This window comes from Rhipicephalus sanguineus, unplaced genomic scaffold (genome assembly GCF_013339695.2).
Source record: "Rhipicephalus sanguineus isolate Rsan-2018 unplaced genomic scaffold, BIME_Rsan_1.4 Seq328, whole genome shotgun sequence".
Lineage (NCBI taxonomy): Eukaryota > Metazoa > Arthropoda > Arachnida > Ixodida > Ixodidae > Rhipicephalus > Rhipicephalus sanguineus.
Window position 1 is genome coordinate 102,001 of NW_023615023.1, and position 18,001 is coordinate 120,001.

General features: G+C 46.8%; 1 protein-coding gene across 1 annotated transcript; it reads left to right on the plus strand.

Moving 5' to 3' along the window:
- Positions 1–681: 681 nt before the first annotated feature.
- LOC119377036 (signal peptidase complex subunit 3) lies at positions 682–14,910 on the plus strand (the record flags this gene model as incomplete). The annotated part of the gene is given in 4 exon segments (XM_037646665.1): positions 682–930; positions 1,021–1,094; positions 1,241–1,317; positions 14,795–14,910. Coding segments are annotated over 4 exon segments (410 nt in total), but the record flags the coding sequence as incomplete, so codon positions are not given.
- Positions 14,911–18,001: the final 3,091 nt, after the last annotated feature.

Here is an 18,001-nt window from a genome sequence, read left to right on the forward strand (position 1 = left end):
AAACGAGTCGTTGCGCTTGGATTCCCTACTTCGAGTCAGATATCTTAATTGTACGGCGCACGCAGCGAAAAAACGCGTCCCGACTTCTGCAACACGCGGGGTCCGTTCGTTCCGCTCATTAAAACGGCCGATGTCGCACAGGCACTTTCGAAATGCACCGCGGATGACACAGAAGCCTTACGGAAAAGCTAAAACCGCAGGGGCAAATTTATCCGCCAAATCTGGCGGCAGTCTGGCAACATTGACCCCCCGAGTCTGGCAACAGACTTCTGCGACACCAAATAGAACCCTGCCTGTTTCGGATACACGCGACGACGCAGAAGAATCTTTATTTATTGCAATATTGCATCCAAATGTGTTTAAGTGTTTAAATCTTGCAAATATATTTAGTTTCAATCGTGTTACGTGACAATTTGACTCAAGAACGGCAGAAATTTTCGTAATGCCAATTTAAATTTCGCGCGGCGGGAACACCGTTCGATCGTAGCGTCCTTTGGTGGCGTCATCGCAAAAGTGACCACTGTTCATTTGCTGCGAAGTCGACACACTACCCAATTCTAGTGCACATATATTAACTCTATAATTGGCGCAGGACACTTGTGTAAATGTTAAATAGCTCTTTGCTGAGTGCTTCGCGTAAGATCAATTCCCACAGTCTGGGATTGCCTTTTTTTTTTAGCGGCGAGAACAGTATCCAGCCAGCAACCATGTGCCGGCATGATCGTCGCGTAGTCGCGCTGGACTACGTAGCTTAACACTGTAGTGTGTGTTTGTTCGCGGCGCAGTCATGAACACGGTTATTTCCAGAGCCAACGCGATATTCGCATTTACGTTAAGCGTATTAACAGCGCTAACCTTCTGCTGTTTTTTGTCTACGGTATTCCACCGATACCAGTCAGAAGTTGAGCTGCAAGCCATCAAAGCTGTCGTGTAAGTTGACTGCTGGGCCAAGCGTATGGCTGTACTACGCTTGAACTTTCGCGTAGTTCTCAAGGTATTACCTGTTGTTGTGTTCCGCAGGAAGAATGTCCAGGACTTCAGTACTGCAAGAGGAAAGAACGACCTGGGTTTTGTAACGTTCGACCTTAAAGCCAGTATCCTTTCGAATATTATAAGAAATGCGCCCGCGTAGTCGGGCGACCAACAGGCTGTTGCTTTGCAGTGATAACAAAAAAACATTGGTGAAAAGTAAGTTGGCGTATGTGGAAGCCACACATCCTACGTCCTTAACTGAACGCAGATCTTAGCGACCTGTTCAACTGGAACGTGAAACAGCTGTTCCTGTACGTGACCGCCGAGTACGAGACGGAGAGCAACGTAAGTGGAGTTTCAGTCTACGGTGGTGGTGGGTGCACGTGTATTAGGAGCGGCAGTCGAGTGTCATTCGGTTCTCGCTATCTTGCCAGGGTCGACAGTGCTAAATGATGCAAAACTGCCGGCAGTTTGGTCACGTGACTGCAGCGGGAGCAAAGCACCGGCAGGATAGTACTCTTCTAATGTGAGGAGAAAGCGCCGCGTCTACATCCGGTGCAGCTGTTGAGCATGGCTTTGTTGAAACAAGTGCATCGCATTTTATTAGCAAATAATAGACCTTTTTTTCAAGCTATCCCAGAACCCCCCGCGGGCGCGCGAAGCACTATGGGAAAAGTGTGTACGGCGAGCCCGCCGACTGTTTCGTCGCTCGCTGCTCGTTGGCGCCGTGGGAGCACCAAACGAAAAAAACGCGTCGGCGCTGGTTGACTATTAATAAATCCTAAATACTACACATGTCTGAATGCACCTGCATGTATCTCTTCGCATGAAATGCGCAAGGAATGATGAAGGCAGTGCAGGTATTACCGAGCGGATGTATACCGGATGTAGCAGTTAAGCGGCATGCGAGTTACCACGTGCCGATACATGCAGTCAAAACGTGCTATCGTGGGCAATGTGAGCTGGAACACCGAATTCGTATTTATTCAACGATTACTTGTTCACGAGCCGCTATGGCATTTATTGCCATAGCGGCTCGTGTTTATTGTTTGATTTTAATTGACAAGTCACATGCTGTACAAAGAAGTCAGCACATTCTAAATGTGTTTAAAGAAAAAGGGATGGGACTAGAATTCACTTGCGAGATGCCTTGCTCTGATAATTTGCAGTTTCTTGATAAATGCTTTTAAGTTTCACTGTGGAGCATGTTTGCGGGCACTATAGCCCGCGTTCAGCGATATCGGTGTTTAATTTCGCGACAGCGCATTCAAATATTGTTAAATGAGGCATTGTGATGTCATGATTACGCACGGCATTGGAAAAAAACTTGCGCACATAAGATGAGCAGTAGTTTCCACCTGCAAAGTGATCAAAGAGGCGGGATATCCTGCGTATCGTTGTATCTGTTTGCGAAAATCTGTTCGCATGGCAAAGAAAGATTAACACGGACGTCCTCCATCCATAAATAATGAAGAAACTAGAAATATTGATGCTATTCCACATATGTATAAGAAGTCGCATGACCTGAAGAACGTAGGGAAGCGATGTGGGGGTGAAGGTTGTGTTTGCCGCCCCAAATAAGCTTAGTCGCATTAATGTAGCTGGGGTCTGCAGTGTGCAAAGAAAAATGCGGTCAGAGGCATGCCAATTGTTTTGTAAATTGTGTAGGAGTTTACCACAAATTTCTCTTCCTTGTGTCCGCATGTACATCGGCCAGACTGGTCGGTGTATTAATATGTGCCTCAGCGAGCATCGAAATTCATCAGTGAATGGAGCAGTCTCATCTCGCATCGCTATGCCAGTCATGAAAATGTAATCACATCTTCAAAAGCACAGTAATTTTGTACCATCAACCTAATCAGACAACGCAAGAAATTTCTTAGGCATATCATGTCCCAAATAACGCCACATTTTGTGTCAGTCAACCTTCTCAGTCGTTACAAGACAAGGAATCAGCTTTATTAATCTACTGTGAGCACGCACCTTGATTGTTTGACTTTTCGTGCCCCTTTATGACACGCGCGACGCACTCCCATTTTTGTATGTTTTTTTCGTGCATGCAATAAACTTTCAGTTGTGTGTGAGCACTGGTTTGTTCATTTTCTTCCTTGTACTGCTCCCTTCTTTTTTTGCTCTAAGTATTATTCCAACCTGTAGTTATAGCACCAACGAATGTTAGTAGGCACTTATCGTTCGTTATGGTTTGAGGGACGCAATGAATGTATCTCATTTCCCCAAATGCCGACTACACTTTCTGTATAGTGTGCTCTTTAAATATCAGAACCTCACACTGTACTTGTGGACAGTGTCGATGGACGTTGATTCCAAATGCATCCGCGAATCATAGACCGCTCCTGCACTTCATAGGCAACAGAGTTGCATTTTTTTTTTTTTTCATTTATGCCGTAAGGCACACTGGCGCAAAAAAAAAAAGAAATAAGAGGTGACTCTTCTGAGCCGCTCAACTGGTCCAACAGTGGGACAGATGGAAATCGTCGAGAGGCCGTCGCAGCTAAACACTGAAGTTCGTGATTGAATTGCGCAGTAACATGTTGCACCTTGCCAAATTCACTGTGTCTAAGAAGTCCTGGCACGGCGCAAGCGAAAGCTACAGCGCGAGGCCTGCGCGCTCGTCGCGGTGGCTGCTGCGGCGTACACACATTTCCCATGAGCACTTGCGCGCCCGTTGGTGGCGCTCGTGTGCTTGAAAAAGGTCTATTCAAGTTGCTCGTGCAAGCATCAGGCTACATGCTTGTCTCCCAGCAATGATGTTCATCAGTGACAGTCGACCCCTTCTGTCCATCAGGGCCTCTTGTTTGACTGCATCGGAATCCTCTGCCCCCTTTCGCAACTCTCGTGAAGTGTAGAACGGTCACCCTGTGCTCCAACTGTAACTCAGCACAAATCTTCTTGCAATTGTGCCCCTTCAGCTAGAAAAAGTGAATGATTGCTCATGCCTGAAATTTCCCAAGATATGCTGCCATATATTGCGCTGTAGTCCACTATAATCATATATCACTTACTACGATCCAATTCTTTAGATTTCTCCATTTTCTCACATATTTTGCTGGTCGAAATATAACAATCGGTTACAACGATCACATTCTCTAGTTTTGTCAATGTTGTTATAAGTGGATTGCATAACATATGCGCATACTGACAATGCTTGTCGTTGAATGCGTGGGTTCAATCCAGGCCATGGCTGTCACACTTAAGATTGAGGCGAAAATGCTAGAGGCCCGTGTACTTGGGTTGAAGCACACGTTACAGAAACCAGGTGGTCGAAATTATTGGAACCCTTCACTATTGCCTACCTCATAATCAGAGTTGTAATCGATTACTTCTAATCAATTACATTTTCTTGTAATTTTGCAATGTAATCGATTAGTTTTTGAAACTGTAACATTCTGGGTAATTGAATTACATTTTCTTGGGAATTTTGCAATGTAATCGATTAGTTTTTGAAACTGTAACATTCTCGGTAATTCAGTTACATTTTCTTTTAATTGATTACTAGTAACAAATGATATTTTTTTTCCAAAATAAAGTTGTAACCAGTCATCCACGGCAGTTCTCATCCTGAAAAATATGCCACCTCGCTGTAGGGACATCCTGTCAGATGGGGGGGGCCCCTGCAGAGCCCATTTTTTCACCTTTTCCTTGGCCTTACCTGCAACACCTTACTCGAGTGCCAGCAGCAGTGAAGCGCGACGCTTCATAAAGGACATGGCACTAACATTGAAGCACTGGTGCACAAGGTGTTCCTAAGTTATAATACCGCCCTTCCCTCCAGTGCATGCATTGAGAGAGTATTCAGTGTAGCAGCTGACTTGTTAATGAGGAAACGTGGAAGAATCAGCCACAACAACATAAAAGAAAACTCCTGTTGAAAGTTAGCATGTAACACTATATTACAGAAGCCACACCAGCCTCCAGCCTTTTCTCTACTATGCAAGCTATAGTAGTTCGTTGTAGTTTGAGTAAACTTGTGTTATTGTGTTACAGCAATAAAATATTGAAGGAAAGTAACGCATAAGCAGTCGATTACATTTCTCTAATTGCTTAGTTACTTTTCTGGGGCTGTAATTGACCATTGTAATCAATTACATATTAAAGGAAGTAATTGTAATTGTAATCAGTTACTTATTTTTTGTAACGTGTACAGGTCTGTGCAAATTCATATCATGGTTTTGGCACGTAAAACCTTTATTAAAGGGCCAGTAAACAGGCTCAGACAATCTTTTTTTTTTTTTTTTTTGCACCTCCCAAACAAGCTCGCTAATTCATGCAGAAGGCAGTGGTGATCACGGTTTGCGAATATCGCAGCACGGCGCTGATGCTCCATTTCGAAAAACAATTCCCGGGCCCCTTTCCTGCGCATGACCAATCCTTTTTGCCCGTGCTGTTGACATAATCTAGCCTACGGGCAACATTACTTAGCAACAACTTCATCCCCTGCACTACAAAACGGTGCCCCCCGCAGGGGCGTCTGCGCAAGCAGGCGTTTGGTGTGTAGCGACACCACGGACCCGAGCTAACAGGGGTTTTCCAGCCCTCCCACGCCTAGCCGTGCGTGGCATTGCCATGTCCAGGGAAAAGGGGATCCTGGGGGTTGAGCCGACGCCGGGTGATCGGACCTTTAAGGCCCCCCGGCTGAGGCAACACACCCCTTTGGCCCAGGCTTCACGTAGACGGCACCCCTGGGCTGGCCTACCCAGGGGAAATCGGTAGTCGCCTCTTCCTATCTCTCTCTCTCCCACGTCTTCGTCTTTCTCTCCCACTTTTAGCCTTTCCTGTCTCCTCCTCACTTCTTTTTACTTCCATTCTTCATGGCGGCAAGGGTTAACCTTGTGTAGTTGCCCAACCTTGGGTAGTTATATTTGGTTATAGCGGCGATGTATGGCTGGCGACTCCAAGTGTTTTACCTTGTAACGTCCCCTTGTTGGGCTCGGTGGTGGGTGGCCATCATCGCCGCCGAACTTCTGACGCTCCACATGGCAAAATCTTTTCCCCCTCCCAACGATCGGTCCCTGAAAAGGTACCGCACCGATGAAAGCTCCAAAAGAACCCGAACTGACTGTGACCACTTTCCCCGCTTTCTGATCATACACTCTCTTGCAGATAAGGACTCGGTTGCAGCACTATCTGTTTTCCTGATCGCGAGAACCCTTGAAAACCTGGTAGGCAAAAAGTATGACGCTAAGAAACTCTCATCTGCTGATCTTCTGGTTGAAGTGACCCAGAAAGAGCACTCAGACACCCTCCTGAAACAGAAGCAGTTTGCTCACTTAAAAGTGTCCATCACCCCTCATTGCAGCCTGAACACTGTCCAAGGTGTCATTTCACAACGTGACCTAATGCGAGAGACCGAAACTGACCTCCTCGAAGGCTTTCGAGAGCAAGGTGTAGTCGCCATCCGTCGGATCACTATCAGGCGGAATGGTGAAGAGGTGGTGACGCCCCACATCATCTTGACGTTTAATCGCTCAACCCTTCCCGAATCAGTGAAAGCGGCGCTCGTTCACTGTAAAGTCTGCCCCTATATACCGAACCCTAGAAGGTGCTTCAAGTGCCAGAAGTATGGACACGGTTCTAACACATGTCGTGGAAAACTCACATGCGCGAAGTGTGGTGCCCACGAGCACCCTACCAAGGACTGCACCACTACACAAGCTGAGTGCCCAGCTGTCACGGGTCCCATGCCGCGTATTCTCGGACATGTGAGATGTTCAAACAAGAAAAGCAAATAATACAGTTGAAAGTGACAGAAAACATCACATTTTCTGAAGCCCGGAAGAAGCTCTCTCTTCTCTCCGGAAGATCGTACGCTGACGCAGCGCGCCGGGGTGCCGGGCAGCGTCTAGTTATGGTGGCCACACAATACAGCTTTGCTGATGCGTGCCCATCACAGCCCCCCACCAAGCAGCCCCCGGCTGCACCAACCTTAAAAGTCCCGGAGGTCAATTTCTCACAGACCTCAGGGACGACACCCATAAATGAAAGGGATCCTGTCCCTCTTGACAAACCTCCATCAGCCTCCGCGTCTCCACCGGAAGCAATGGAGGTGACACCTGGATCCTCAGCGTCTCTGACGCTGTTGGAATCCCCCAAAGTGAGGCGGAGCTCATTAGACCGCCTCAAAGGAAAGAAATATCCTCCAGTCCAGCCGCCTCACAAAGGCGGTGAGGTCTGAATAAGTCGCTCTCCTCTCCTCGCCAAAAAAAATTGGCTGCCGAGACTATCATTCACTGGAACTGCCGAGGACTACTTAAGAACCTAGATGACATCTATGAAATACTTGCAGAACATCAACCCAACATACTCTGCATGCAGGAAACGCACTTAAACCCAACACACACAAACTTTTTGAAAAGATATGTGGTATACCGAAAGGACAGGCAAGGCACTGCCCATTCATCTGGCGGTGTCGCTATCGTGGTGCAGAAAGCAGGGCCGTGTCAAAGCCTCAATATTAGGGGTGTGCGAATATGAAATTTTCCGAATACGAATTGAATACAAATATCCACCTTCGAATATCGAATCGAATATCGAATATCAAAGGAAAAAAGCCTCCACAGTAACAATATTTTATTTAAGATGTAGCTATTTGAAAAAAAAAACATTAACAGCCTGACTGGCAACAGAACATACACTGCTATCTCCAGAACACAATGTCCAGGCTAGCACAATGCACATCACAACACAAGCAAATATCACGGCACAATGAAAGTAATGACTAGATGTTATCATGAAGAAATATGAGTTACTCCACATGGTCAGGCAGCAGGCGCTCCCTCAGAGACAACCCCCCCCCCCTGCCACTGAAAAGGCACGCTCGCTTGGAACAGAAGTGGCTGGTATAGGGAGTTACATGGGCAAAGCTTTGCCAGACTGGGGTATCTGAAGGTGCCTACAGTCCGCCACCAGTCACATGGGTCACTGTCTTTCTTCAGAAGTGGTCCCGCATAGTGAACGAGTGGTAGTGCGGTACGTTACGGCCGCATAATATTGAAAATGTACGGTTACATGATCGCCAACAGCGCTGGATGTCGGCGATGCATCAGCAATAAATCATGCGTATTGGGGCGCTCGTCGCAGGCAGATATTGTGCCTCCGTGTACTTACGATGTTTATCGCTCCTCTCGGCAATGTTTTTAGCTATACGAACGCAGCAGAAATGTGGAAGATGAGTTATCTTATGCATGATAATCGAATCGCATATTCGAAGTTATCGAATATTCGAAACTTTTCGAATGCACGATTTTCGAATCGAATACGAATATTTCGAATGTAATATTCGACGAATATTCGAAGCTTTCGAATATTCGCACACCCCTACTCAATATACTTACTGATTTAGAGGCAGTTGCAATACGAACCCTAATTTTTGGTCGATTAATAACTGTGTGCTCGCTATATATCCCCCCGGACTACCACCTCTCTGTTGAGGAATTTGAAAAACTCATCGACCAGCTCCCGCATCCATTCCTGTCGGTTGGAGATTTTAATGCGCACCATCCTCTATGGGGATGTAGACGAACCGATTCCCGAGGTTCGTTAATCGAAAACTACCTCCTGTCTTCTGGCTCCTGTATATTTAATAAAAAAGAGCCAACATACTTTAATGTAGCGCACAACTCATACACAGCAATAGATCTTGCAATCGGCTCTCCCTCACTCTTGGCAACCACCGAGTGGGCTGCTATTCGAAACCTCTATGGAAGTGATCATTTTCCTGTTTGTTTAAAACACACAGGAAACACACATCCGATAGTAAACACTATCAGGTTTAGAGAGCAGGGTGCTGACTGGATGAAATTCCGAGAACTTTCAAAATTGTCGCGCTCATCAATTGAAAATCTAGATATTGATGCATGCCAAGCCTTGATCACACTACATATTATACAGGCTGCAGAGCAATCCATGCCACAGACATCTAACAAGACACGAAACAAACGAAGACCATGGTGGAATGCGGAATGCCAAAGTGCCCGTGATAATCAAAACAAAGCATGGTCGAAATTCCGCAGGTATCCTACAGCTGACAACTTATTTGATTTCAAGTGTGCCAAAGCAAACGGCAGGCGTATCCGACGTGAATCTAAACGGCAGAGCTGGCAGTCATTTCTCTCCTCAGTTAACTCCTACACTGATACGCATAAAGTGTACAACAGAGTTAGGGCTCTTCAAGGACAGAGTACCCATCCAGTGCCTCTTGTGAGTACCGCTGGTGATACACTGGAACACCAAGCAGAAGCCATAGGTCAACATTTTGAGTATATCTTCAGCTCAGCACATTATACAGACTCATTTAAGCGACACAAGCTTGCTGAGGAACGTAAACCTATCCGTGATAGAAGGCCAACCGCAGGAGGGTACAATAGCCCATTTACTATAGAGGAATTAGAGGCGGCGCTGAGAACATGTGGCAACTCAGCAGCAGGCCCAGACAGGATTACGTATGGCATGCTGAAACACATACATGAAGACACGCTTGACACCATTCTCTTTCTGTTCAACAACGTATGGTTCTCTGGGCGTCTACCCAAAGCCTGGAAAGAGGCCGTTATCATACCCATCCTTAAACAAGGAAAAGAAGCCACACTTGCTGCCAGTTACAGGCCTATTGCGTTAACTAGCTGCTTGTGCAAGGTATTTGAAAAAATGATTAATCGCCGCCTTGTGCATTACTTAGAATTTAATGGCCTTCTTGACCAACGCCAAGCTGGATTCAGGTCTGGCCGGTTGACAACCGATCAGCTCGTAGCTTTCGAGTCATATGTCAGGGACACCTTCATTCATAAGCAACACTGCCTTTCTGTATTCTTTGACCTGGAGAAAGCTTACGACACCACATGGCGATACGGGATTCTCCGTGATCTGCATTCTCTTGGAGTGTCAGGAAACATGCTCAATACTATCGAAAGTTACCTCTCTGAACGTACTTTCGTGGTTCGTGTTGGAAACTCCTTATCAAAGCGATTTACGCAGGAAAATGGTGTGCCCCAAGGTGGTGTTCTTAGTTGCACGCTCCTCATTGTTAAAATGAATTCCCTAAGTAGTGTACTGCCCAAAACAATCTCTTACTCTGTATATGTGGATGATGTTCAGATCAGCTTCAAATCGTGCAACCTGGCCATCTCTGAACGTCAAATTCAGTTGGCAGTAAATAAACTCTCAAGCTGGGCAGACAGAAATGGTTTTAAATTTAACTGTGGGAAAACTGTCTGCTTACTTTTTTCTAAACTAGGTGGCATTAGGCCAGCCCCCAACATTTCAATAAATGGACAAACCATAGCCGTTAAGAAAGACCACAAATTCCTAAGTGTTGTGGTTGACGAGAAGTTGACCTTTGTTATACATATCAAGCAGCTACGATTAAAATGCTTGAAAGCTTTAAACCTACTCGAGATTCTTTCGCATCAGTCATGGGGTACAGATCGTGACTGTCTGCTGAACCTACTGAGCAGTGTAGTGCAATCACGTATTGATTACGGTTCGGTGGTGTACGAATCAGCGTCGAGATCTGCACTAAAGATGTTTGACCCAGTGCACCACCTTGGGCTTCGTCTGGCCACTGGCGCCTTCAGAACCAGCCCGGTAGCTAGCCTCTATGTTGAGGCGGACCGATGGTCATTAGAACGACGAAGACAGTATACAAGCGTCACTTACGCCACTAAGGTGCTCTCCCATGCTGACCACCCATGTCGCGAGCTATTGCAACACACATCAAATGCCCACCTGTTTTCGAGGCGACCATCAGCTATGCCACCGTATCCTATCAGAGTAGCTTCACACTTTGAAAACATACCAGTTGCCAATCTCCAACTAAGCTCTCATAAGGACACTGTGGCCCCGTGGGAAATACAGGCTGTCAACTGTGACATGTCATTCTTAGAGGTAGGGAAGCATGGCCCCCAGGTTGCAATAAGCCAACACTTCATGTACTTACAGGCAAAATACAGGTGTGCTGAGACTACACAGATGCTTCTAAGTCCTCTGCAGTCGCATGCGCAGCACACGGTCCTGAGTTCTCTCAATCTGAAACAATGAATGAACATACCAGCATATTTACAGCAGAATGCTATGGCATACTACTAGCTGTAAGGCACATCCTAAACAAGAAAGAACCAGCCTCCGTCATATACACAGATTCCCTCAGTGCAGTTACTGCGCTGTCCTCCGGTCAGATAAGCAAAAATCCAGTTATGAACTCTCTTCTAAAACGCATCATGACTGCTCACAAATCCAAGCTTAAAATTATGCTCTGCTGGATACCGGAACACTGCAACATAGCTGGAAATGAGGCAGCGGACCAACTTGCGAAGTCAGCTGCACTCCGCAGTTCAGTAGACATAGATGTCTTCCTGTATGAGGACCTGAGGCCACACATCAGAAAGAAAATTCATAGGCAATGGCAAGAAGAATGGAACGCGGCAAGCGAAAACAAACTGCACACAATAAAGCCGATTGTCGGGCGATACGCTACCGAAAGACGTAACAGACACCAGGAGGTTGTTCTGTGCAGACTTAGGATCGGCCACACACACGCGACACACTCACATCTTTTAAATAAATCTCCAACACCGAACTGTGCAAAATGTGGTGATCCGCTGTCCGTCGTTCATGTTTTAATCATGTGTCGGTGGCTCAAACCAGAAAGGAGACGTCACTTCCCAGAACTGTACAAATCCCACATACCGTCACACCCATCCTTTTTTCTTGGTGACGAGCCCATGTTCCCCCGAAAAAGTGTTTTAAGCTTCTTAGGTAGCGTAGGCTTCTTACGTTCCGTTTCATACTCTCACTAATCTCAGCCTTCTCTCAATCTTGAGGGAATCGCTGAGATTTCTAGTTCAGACGTCATGCAGCACGCACTCCTTGTCTTGACAAGGACTGCTGCCGAGGCTGCGCGACTTCGTAAAGCCCATAGCTTGTGCCCGCTTTTAAACTCATCGCACACAATCTTTTCCTTTAATTATTTTAGGCCCTCTACACCACGATTTTATTTTATTCGTCACCTTGAGTACCACGCTTTTTACCTGAGTCGACCGTAACCCTGTGTTTGGCGCTCTTTGGCCTGAGTTGCCCTTGCGCCACTGAAACCTACCATCATCATACAAAACGGTGCCTTGCCCCTGTGGTGCTGCAGTTTTGGTCGCGCAGTCCGCACTTTCATTCTTCTGCGCTACCCTCTGCCATTTTCATAGAGCCGATGCTACCGGGACAGGCGGTATCGCCCATAGAGTTTTCTACAATATTTACTGGAGGGAACTCTGGCGCTAGTGTCTGTGGGAGCTGCAACGCATGGCGCTTCAGCCAGCATGGGAATGATGGGTAGTACACGGATTTGTCTAAACGTCATTCTTTCGGCTCCGTTTGGCTCCACGTCGCCTGCGTCTGCTTTGTCGCAAAACGAAGTTCAGGAAAAGTCAGTAGTCCCACTTCACTTTCGGCTTTTTAGGCTCACCAATTTAAATCTGGTCACGAAGTTCACAATGGTCTATAAAAGAATAGACCATTGCGAACTTTGTGAAATGAATGCCAAAACACAGCAATAAAAAAAAAAAAGCCACAAGTGCATTCAAAGCCATTAGCACGAAAATTAGGCAAAATCCGTGTACTACCCATCATTCCCATGGTGGTTGAACGATGGGAGCGCCAGAGTTCCTTCTAGGTAATTGTAGGAAACTCCATGGTATTGCCAGAACAAAGGCCTGTGAGGTTAAGAGATGTCTTGCGACTTTACCACTAGAAAAAAAGGCGCATGCGCTGTGGTGTTAACCTCGCCAGTGTTTGCACCCCTCGCACCACGCTTCCTCACCACACCGCTCCGTCACGGGCAACACGCAGGGGAGAGTATTTCGGCCGCGCGTTAAAAAAGTCACGTGGTACACAGAGCTGCTCCGCGCGCGGCGGTCGCGGTTGCCTAGACGACGAAGACGCGGCCGCGGCGGGACTCCGACCATCGTTGGGTTCTGCGGCAGTGCCATGTTTCCTTTGGTATTACAACGTATTCAATGGGCATTGCGATGAAGCAGTGACTGCATGAGCTGCACGTCACAGCGCACAAATGCAACATTCAAGGGTAAAATTTAGCACAGCTTCACTGACTTGGCGTCGCGAAGACTGATGAAACTGCGGAGCTGGTGCCTTTTCCTTGGCTTTGGGGTGCATTTTTTACTAAGTACTATTTTAGCTGTCGATACAGCGATGATAATATGACGCCGCTAAACAGTCCGTGAGCTCCTGCTTTGGCCACTCGCAAGTCAGGATCGGATTCCCTTCGTTGCTGGGCGGCCGACGTCTCTCTTCCCGACGAGTTTTGTCGTGCAGTTGCGGCGACACGCCTCTCTCACTCGAAACTCGGGGTCGGCCCGTCATCGTTGGGCCCATATGCTCTAGCGAATTCCCATCATATTTCCCGCCGCGCCGCTTCTTCTCCCGAAGACAGAACCTTGTTCGTACTCGCCATACTCATCGCCGAACGTCGTAATGCTCTGCGCCGACAGTGCACGCTTTTGTACTGCTTTGTTCACTCAGAATTTATACTTGCAGCAACAACGAAATGAAACAATGTTAGTGCTGTTAAATCAAGGTGTGCGGCCTAGAGGTAGGGGACACTCTTGTAAGCTCAGTGCGAGCAGTCCGGCCGCATTAGAATTAACACCACAATTAAAGCACGATATGCAACACGTACGAACTGACGGTCGGATGTCAACAACAAGCATGCACGCTAGCAATAAACAAAGATAATGATGTGCGTCTATCCTGGCCTTTCCTAACTCCATCGCACAGTAGTCAGGGAACACCAAGCCCAGCTTTTTACTCTGCCGAAATAACATAACACTACCGCAGAAGGGGAGCGCATACTATCGATACGATGGCCGGAGCCACCGCGTCTACGCATCTCCGTCTTGCCGGTCTCGCTCGCCTGGCAACGGCCAGACCCCCGCCAGAGGGCCGCACCGGCCGCACTTTTTTAACGTGCGGCCGAAATACTCTCCCCAACACGCAGAGGGGCCTTGCTTGGTCAATGGCTGCGTGCCGATGGCGTAATCGCTGAAATCGTGTTACGTTGTCGAAGGGGGCATAGTCATGACAAAGGGATGCGCGTGCCCCTCATTGCTGCTGAGAAGGATGGGAAGGCCAAGTGAGAAACCAAAGCTAGCCGAAGCGGGTTGTTCTATACCCTGTAACTTCCTTATTACAGCACTTATTCGCAAAATTCTTCCGGCAGCATGTTGACATCGTACAAATGCACACTTATCTCGACATCGCAAATTTTGGACTGCAAGGTTGTTTACTGGCCCTTTAACATTTGTCGTCAGTACTAAGGAAAGTACAAGGTCTGGCAAGCCACTGCATTGATTGTCAGCAACACGGGCTCATTTGCAATCACGGCACAGCTTTTGGTCCACAGCAAGGAGTCAACTTGGGCTAGTTGGTATGGCATTCTAACGTGGTTGCCCTGAGCGAAAGGTACAAAGGACAAACGGCAAAGTCCTCCTCTGCCACATGTTTATGCACAGTCTGCTTGATAAGAATACATTTGTATATAGTGTGTGTACAGTTTTTTTTTTTTTTTGTGCCTTAGTGATGTCCCACAATACTATACAGAGTGTAACTTTTATGATCTGCTAAAGATAGAGATGCGTGTGGTCATATAGATGCCAATAGATTGTGTACACTTGTCCCCAAATTATGGTTCATTCAGGAGTATATTACATTACAGCAGTAATTTAGTTATATTTTACAAGTTAAGCTGGTATTGTGCATTCCACCCATAAAGCCTTGTCATACTCCTTTTCTTTTTTTCCAGGCACTTAATCAGGTTGTCTTATGGGACAAGATCATCAGGCGGGGAGATAATGCCATTTTGGACTATAAGAACCTGAATACAAAGTACTACTTCTGGGATGATGGCCACGGGCTGAAGTGAGTGCAGTTATATTTACTGCAACAAGCGTGTTCTCCTACAAACACATGTTATTATTCTTGACAAAGCGTGAGTCAACGAAGCTGGTTCAGGCAGAAACCCGGCTAGTATGAACCACACGAACGTCAACGTCTTCTTTCATGCTGGCACAGAGCTGACACCGATGTGCTCCGGTACATATGCACTCTATTTTAGTTGATAGCTTGCACGTGATGTCATGGATGCAGGTTTTTAACATTCTGGTACTCCAACATGGCATCTTATGACGTCAAGGCAGCATAATCATGTGGTGGCTAACCTGCTTCAATGTGCTAACGATGCCACATGAACGTTAATAGCCTCTTTGCACGTATAATGAAGCAATCTGCATGCGATGTACTTGATAACATAAACGTTACATCACAAACTTTGCATCTCACCATGTCGGTACTGCAGCATGGCAGTTTCAATGACATCAGAGCGAGCTATATATGGGCTTAGCATTTACTTACCGTTCAAGAGGCCCTGCAACACTTCTTTCAACTTGGAAAATGCTGCTGAGCTGTAGTGAAGGCTCCTGCAAACACGTGAGCCAAAAATTGCTTCCTTCCTGTTTGGCGATATTGTCATCATCTATGCAGCAAGCATTTTGACTGATTTTGTGAATGGCTTACCAATGGATGATCTCAGAGGCCATTTGCCATGTTGAATAGGTGCCAGCAACCACATATGTGAACCAAAAGTAGCTACCAATACGGTTGCAAGAAAAAATTTAAAATGCTCAGTGCCATAATGCTTGGAGACGGAACCTTAGAAGGGTTCTGTAGTTTCTAGTGTGTTCGTGGTGGCAGTAGGAAAGAGCGTGCCCTCATTTTTATAGTTCACAGATTTGCAAAGTTTTCGTGAAAAGAGGCACTAAGTAGAAAGGTATGATAACTTGCCAAGGTTACAGAATTAAGCAAAATGTTCAAGCCATGTCTTGTGTGCACATGTTCGCACAAATAGACTTTTGCTGCCTATAAGCCTGATGAAGAGGCTTATAGGTAGCAGCGATCGTGGTGCCATCAACTGTGCCAAGTGCACTGGTGTGCTGAGTTGTGGCCTTGAACTTTTCTCACACTTCAGAGAGACACACAGTTGCCAGCCTCGCTCTATGTTCCATTCAGTGAGAGATGCCTTTTGTCAGCTGCTTTCACACTTAGGAGCTGCTTTTACATAAAAGTAATTTCTAAGTGGTTTTCAAGCACACCGAGAAATGTGGGTCACTAAGAGTGTCCTTGTTTTAGTTCATTGTTATAAATGTATTGGAACTTTGACTTGAAAAAAAAACTGTGTTCCATGGCATTCATTGTCTGTGATTGATGCTGCATGTACTCCATTAATTGCAAGGCCTACTTGCAACTAGTGCATACATTTACGGTCACATTGAACACAAACAGGCAGTGCAGAGTGATTAAGTCCTATTAGGGCACCTTAGTTGGGACGTTTATCAGGCCCGAGGAATCCGCAGTGAACAGGCACAGCTAGAGGCACGGTGTGCACAAACAGTGATGATGATACAGTCGAACTCCGCTACAACGAACTCCGCTTCAACGAAAAATTCTCGGTTCCCCGTCAACAGTCCATAAGAGTCAATGCATAAATATGCTCGCCACAACGAACACTTTTTCTGCTGCCGTTCCGCTTCAACGAAATTTCACGATGCCATTCGGGCTCAAAAATTTAATTTACCGTGCAATAAACACAATCTCGGACATTTTGATGCATTTTAGAACATAAAAATACGAATTCAAAGTCTGAATCGCGTGTTGGAACCACCAGAAACCGCCGCTGTTGACTGAGCATGGGGGCCGCCATTGCTTGATAGCGACGGCGATCAGACTGCCCTGCTTTCGCAACTGGCTTGAGTTGCTTCTGAGTCGCAGACAATCCGAAGCCAAAGCTCAGTTGTCGACACTGGGGTGCAATCGCGAAACGACAGCTTTTCCGATGCCTTTCCAATACTTTTCGTGCTTTTCGCGCTTTGCTAGTGGTCAGAGCGACGGTACATCCGCCACAACCGCGTTATCGACGCGAGCAGCCGTGGGGTGCAGTCGCGGTATGCTGCCTTTTCGAATGCCAATGCTTTTCGTGCTTTTCGCGCTTGGCCAGTGCGACCGGTGGTCGGAGCAACAATTCGTCCGCGTTATCAACGGGATCAGCCAGCCGCGAGTGGTGGATAAGAATTCGCAATGCCCACGAACTATAGGTGGCGCGCCGTGCTTTTCAAGATGGCGCCAGGAGGAGGGTCAACCAGTTTGTTAGCATAGGAACAGATAGTACGTGCGGACGTACGGCCCCGTGCCACTTTCACCAGATGAAGTCATGAGCTGTGCTGAATTGGATATGAGACTAAACTACTTTCCCAAACCATGGAAAGTGCTAAGTACTCGCCACCTAATTATTTGCTGCGGTGTGAAAGGTTGTATTTCAGCTCTGTTACCGTGCATAACGATGCTTTGCGAAATCCTGTGCGTGCTACATAAAACTGCATGAACTAAAATTGACGTATGAGCAGAACGGCACTCCGAGGTAGTACGTGCCGAGCCTGCCTGGCGGATTTGCCGCAGTAGTAGGCCGCCAGCGAGTAGCGTCATCGCTGCTGCACGGGACCGCACGTTTAACGTGGTGATGGTTTGCAAACATAATACGCCGTCGTCATTACTTGTGCAGCCGGGAACGCGGAGTTACCGGAGTTACGTCTTCAACGGAACACAAGCATTTAACTTCCCATTCAGTAGCGCTTGTGTCACACAGCCATGCTGAGACTCTAGCCGTGTGCAATTCACTTCACTCGCATGTTGCAGGCTCGATCAGCACGATCGAAACACGAATGTCGAAAAGAATGCACACGTATCCTTTTCGCAACGTCGACGAAGTTAGCCGAGAGGCGTGGATTGTGGCTGTGACTGCACGTTCCAACGCTCTAACCATTTCGCTTCTCTAGTCGAGCTCGAGCGTGTTGGCGGCATGCGGCGCTCCATAATATCCACAATAATTGATACATGCAATGCACAAGAGGTACTATGCTTTTATTTTGATCTCGCTCAAGGATATTATACATTAAATACA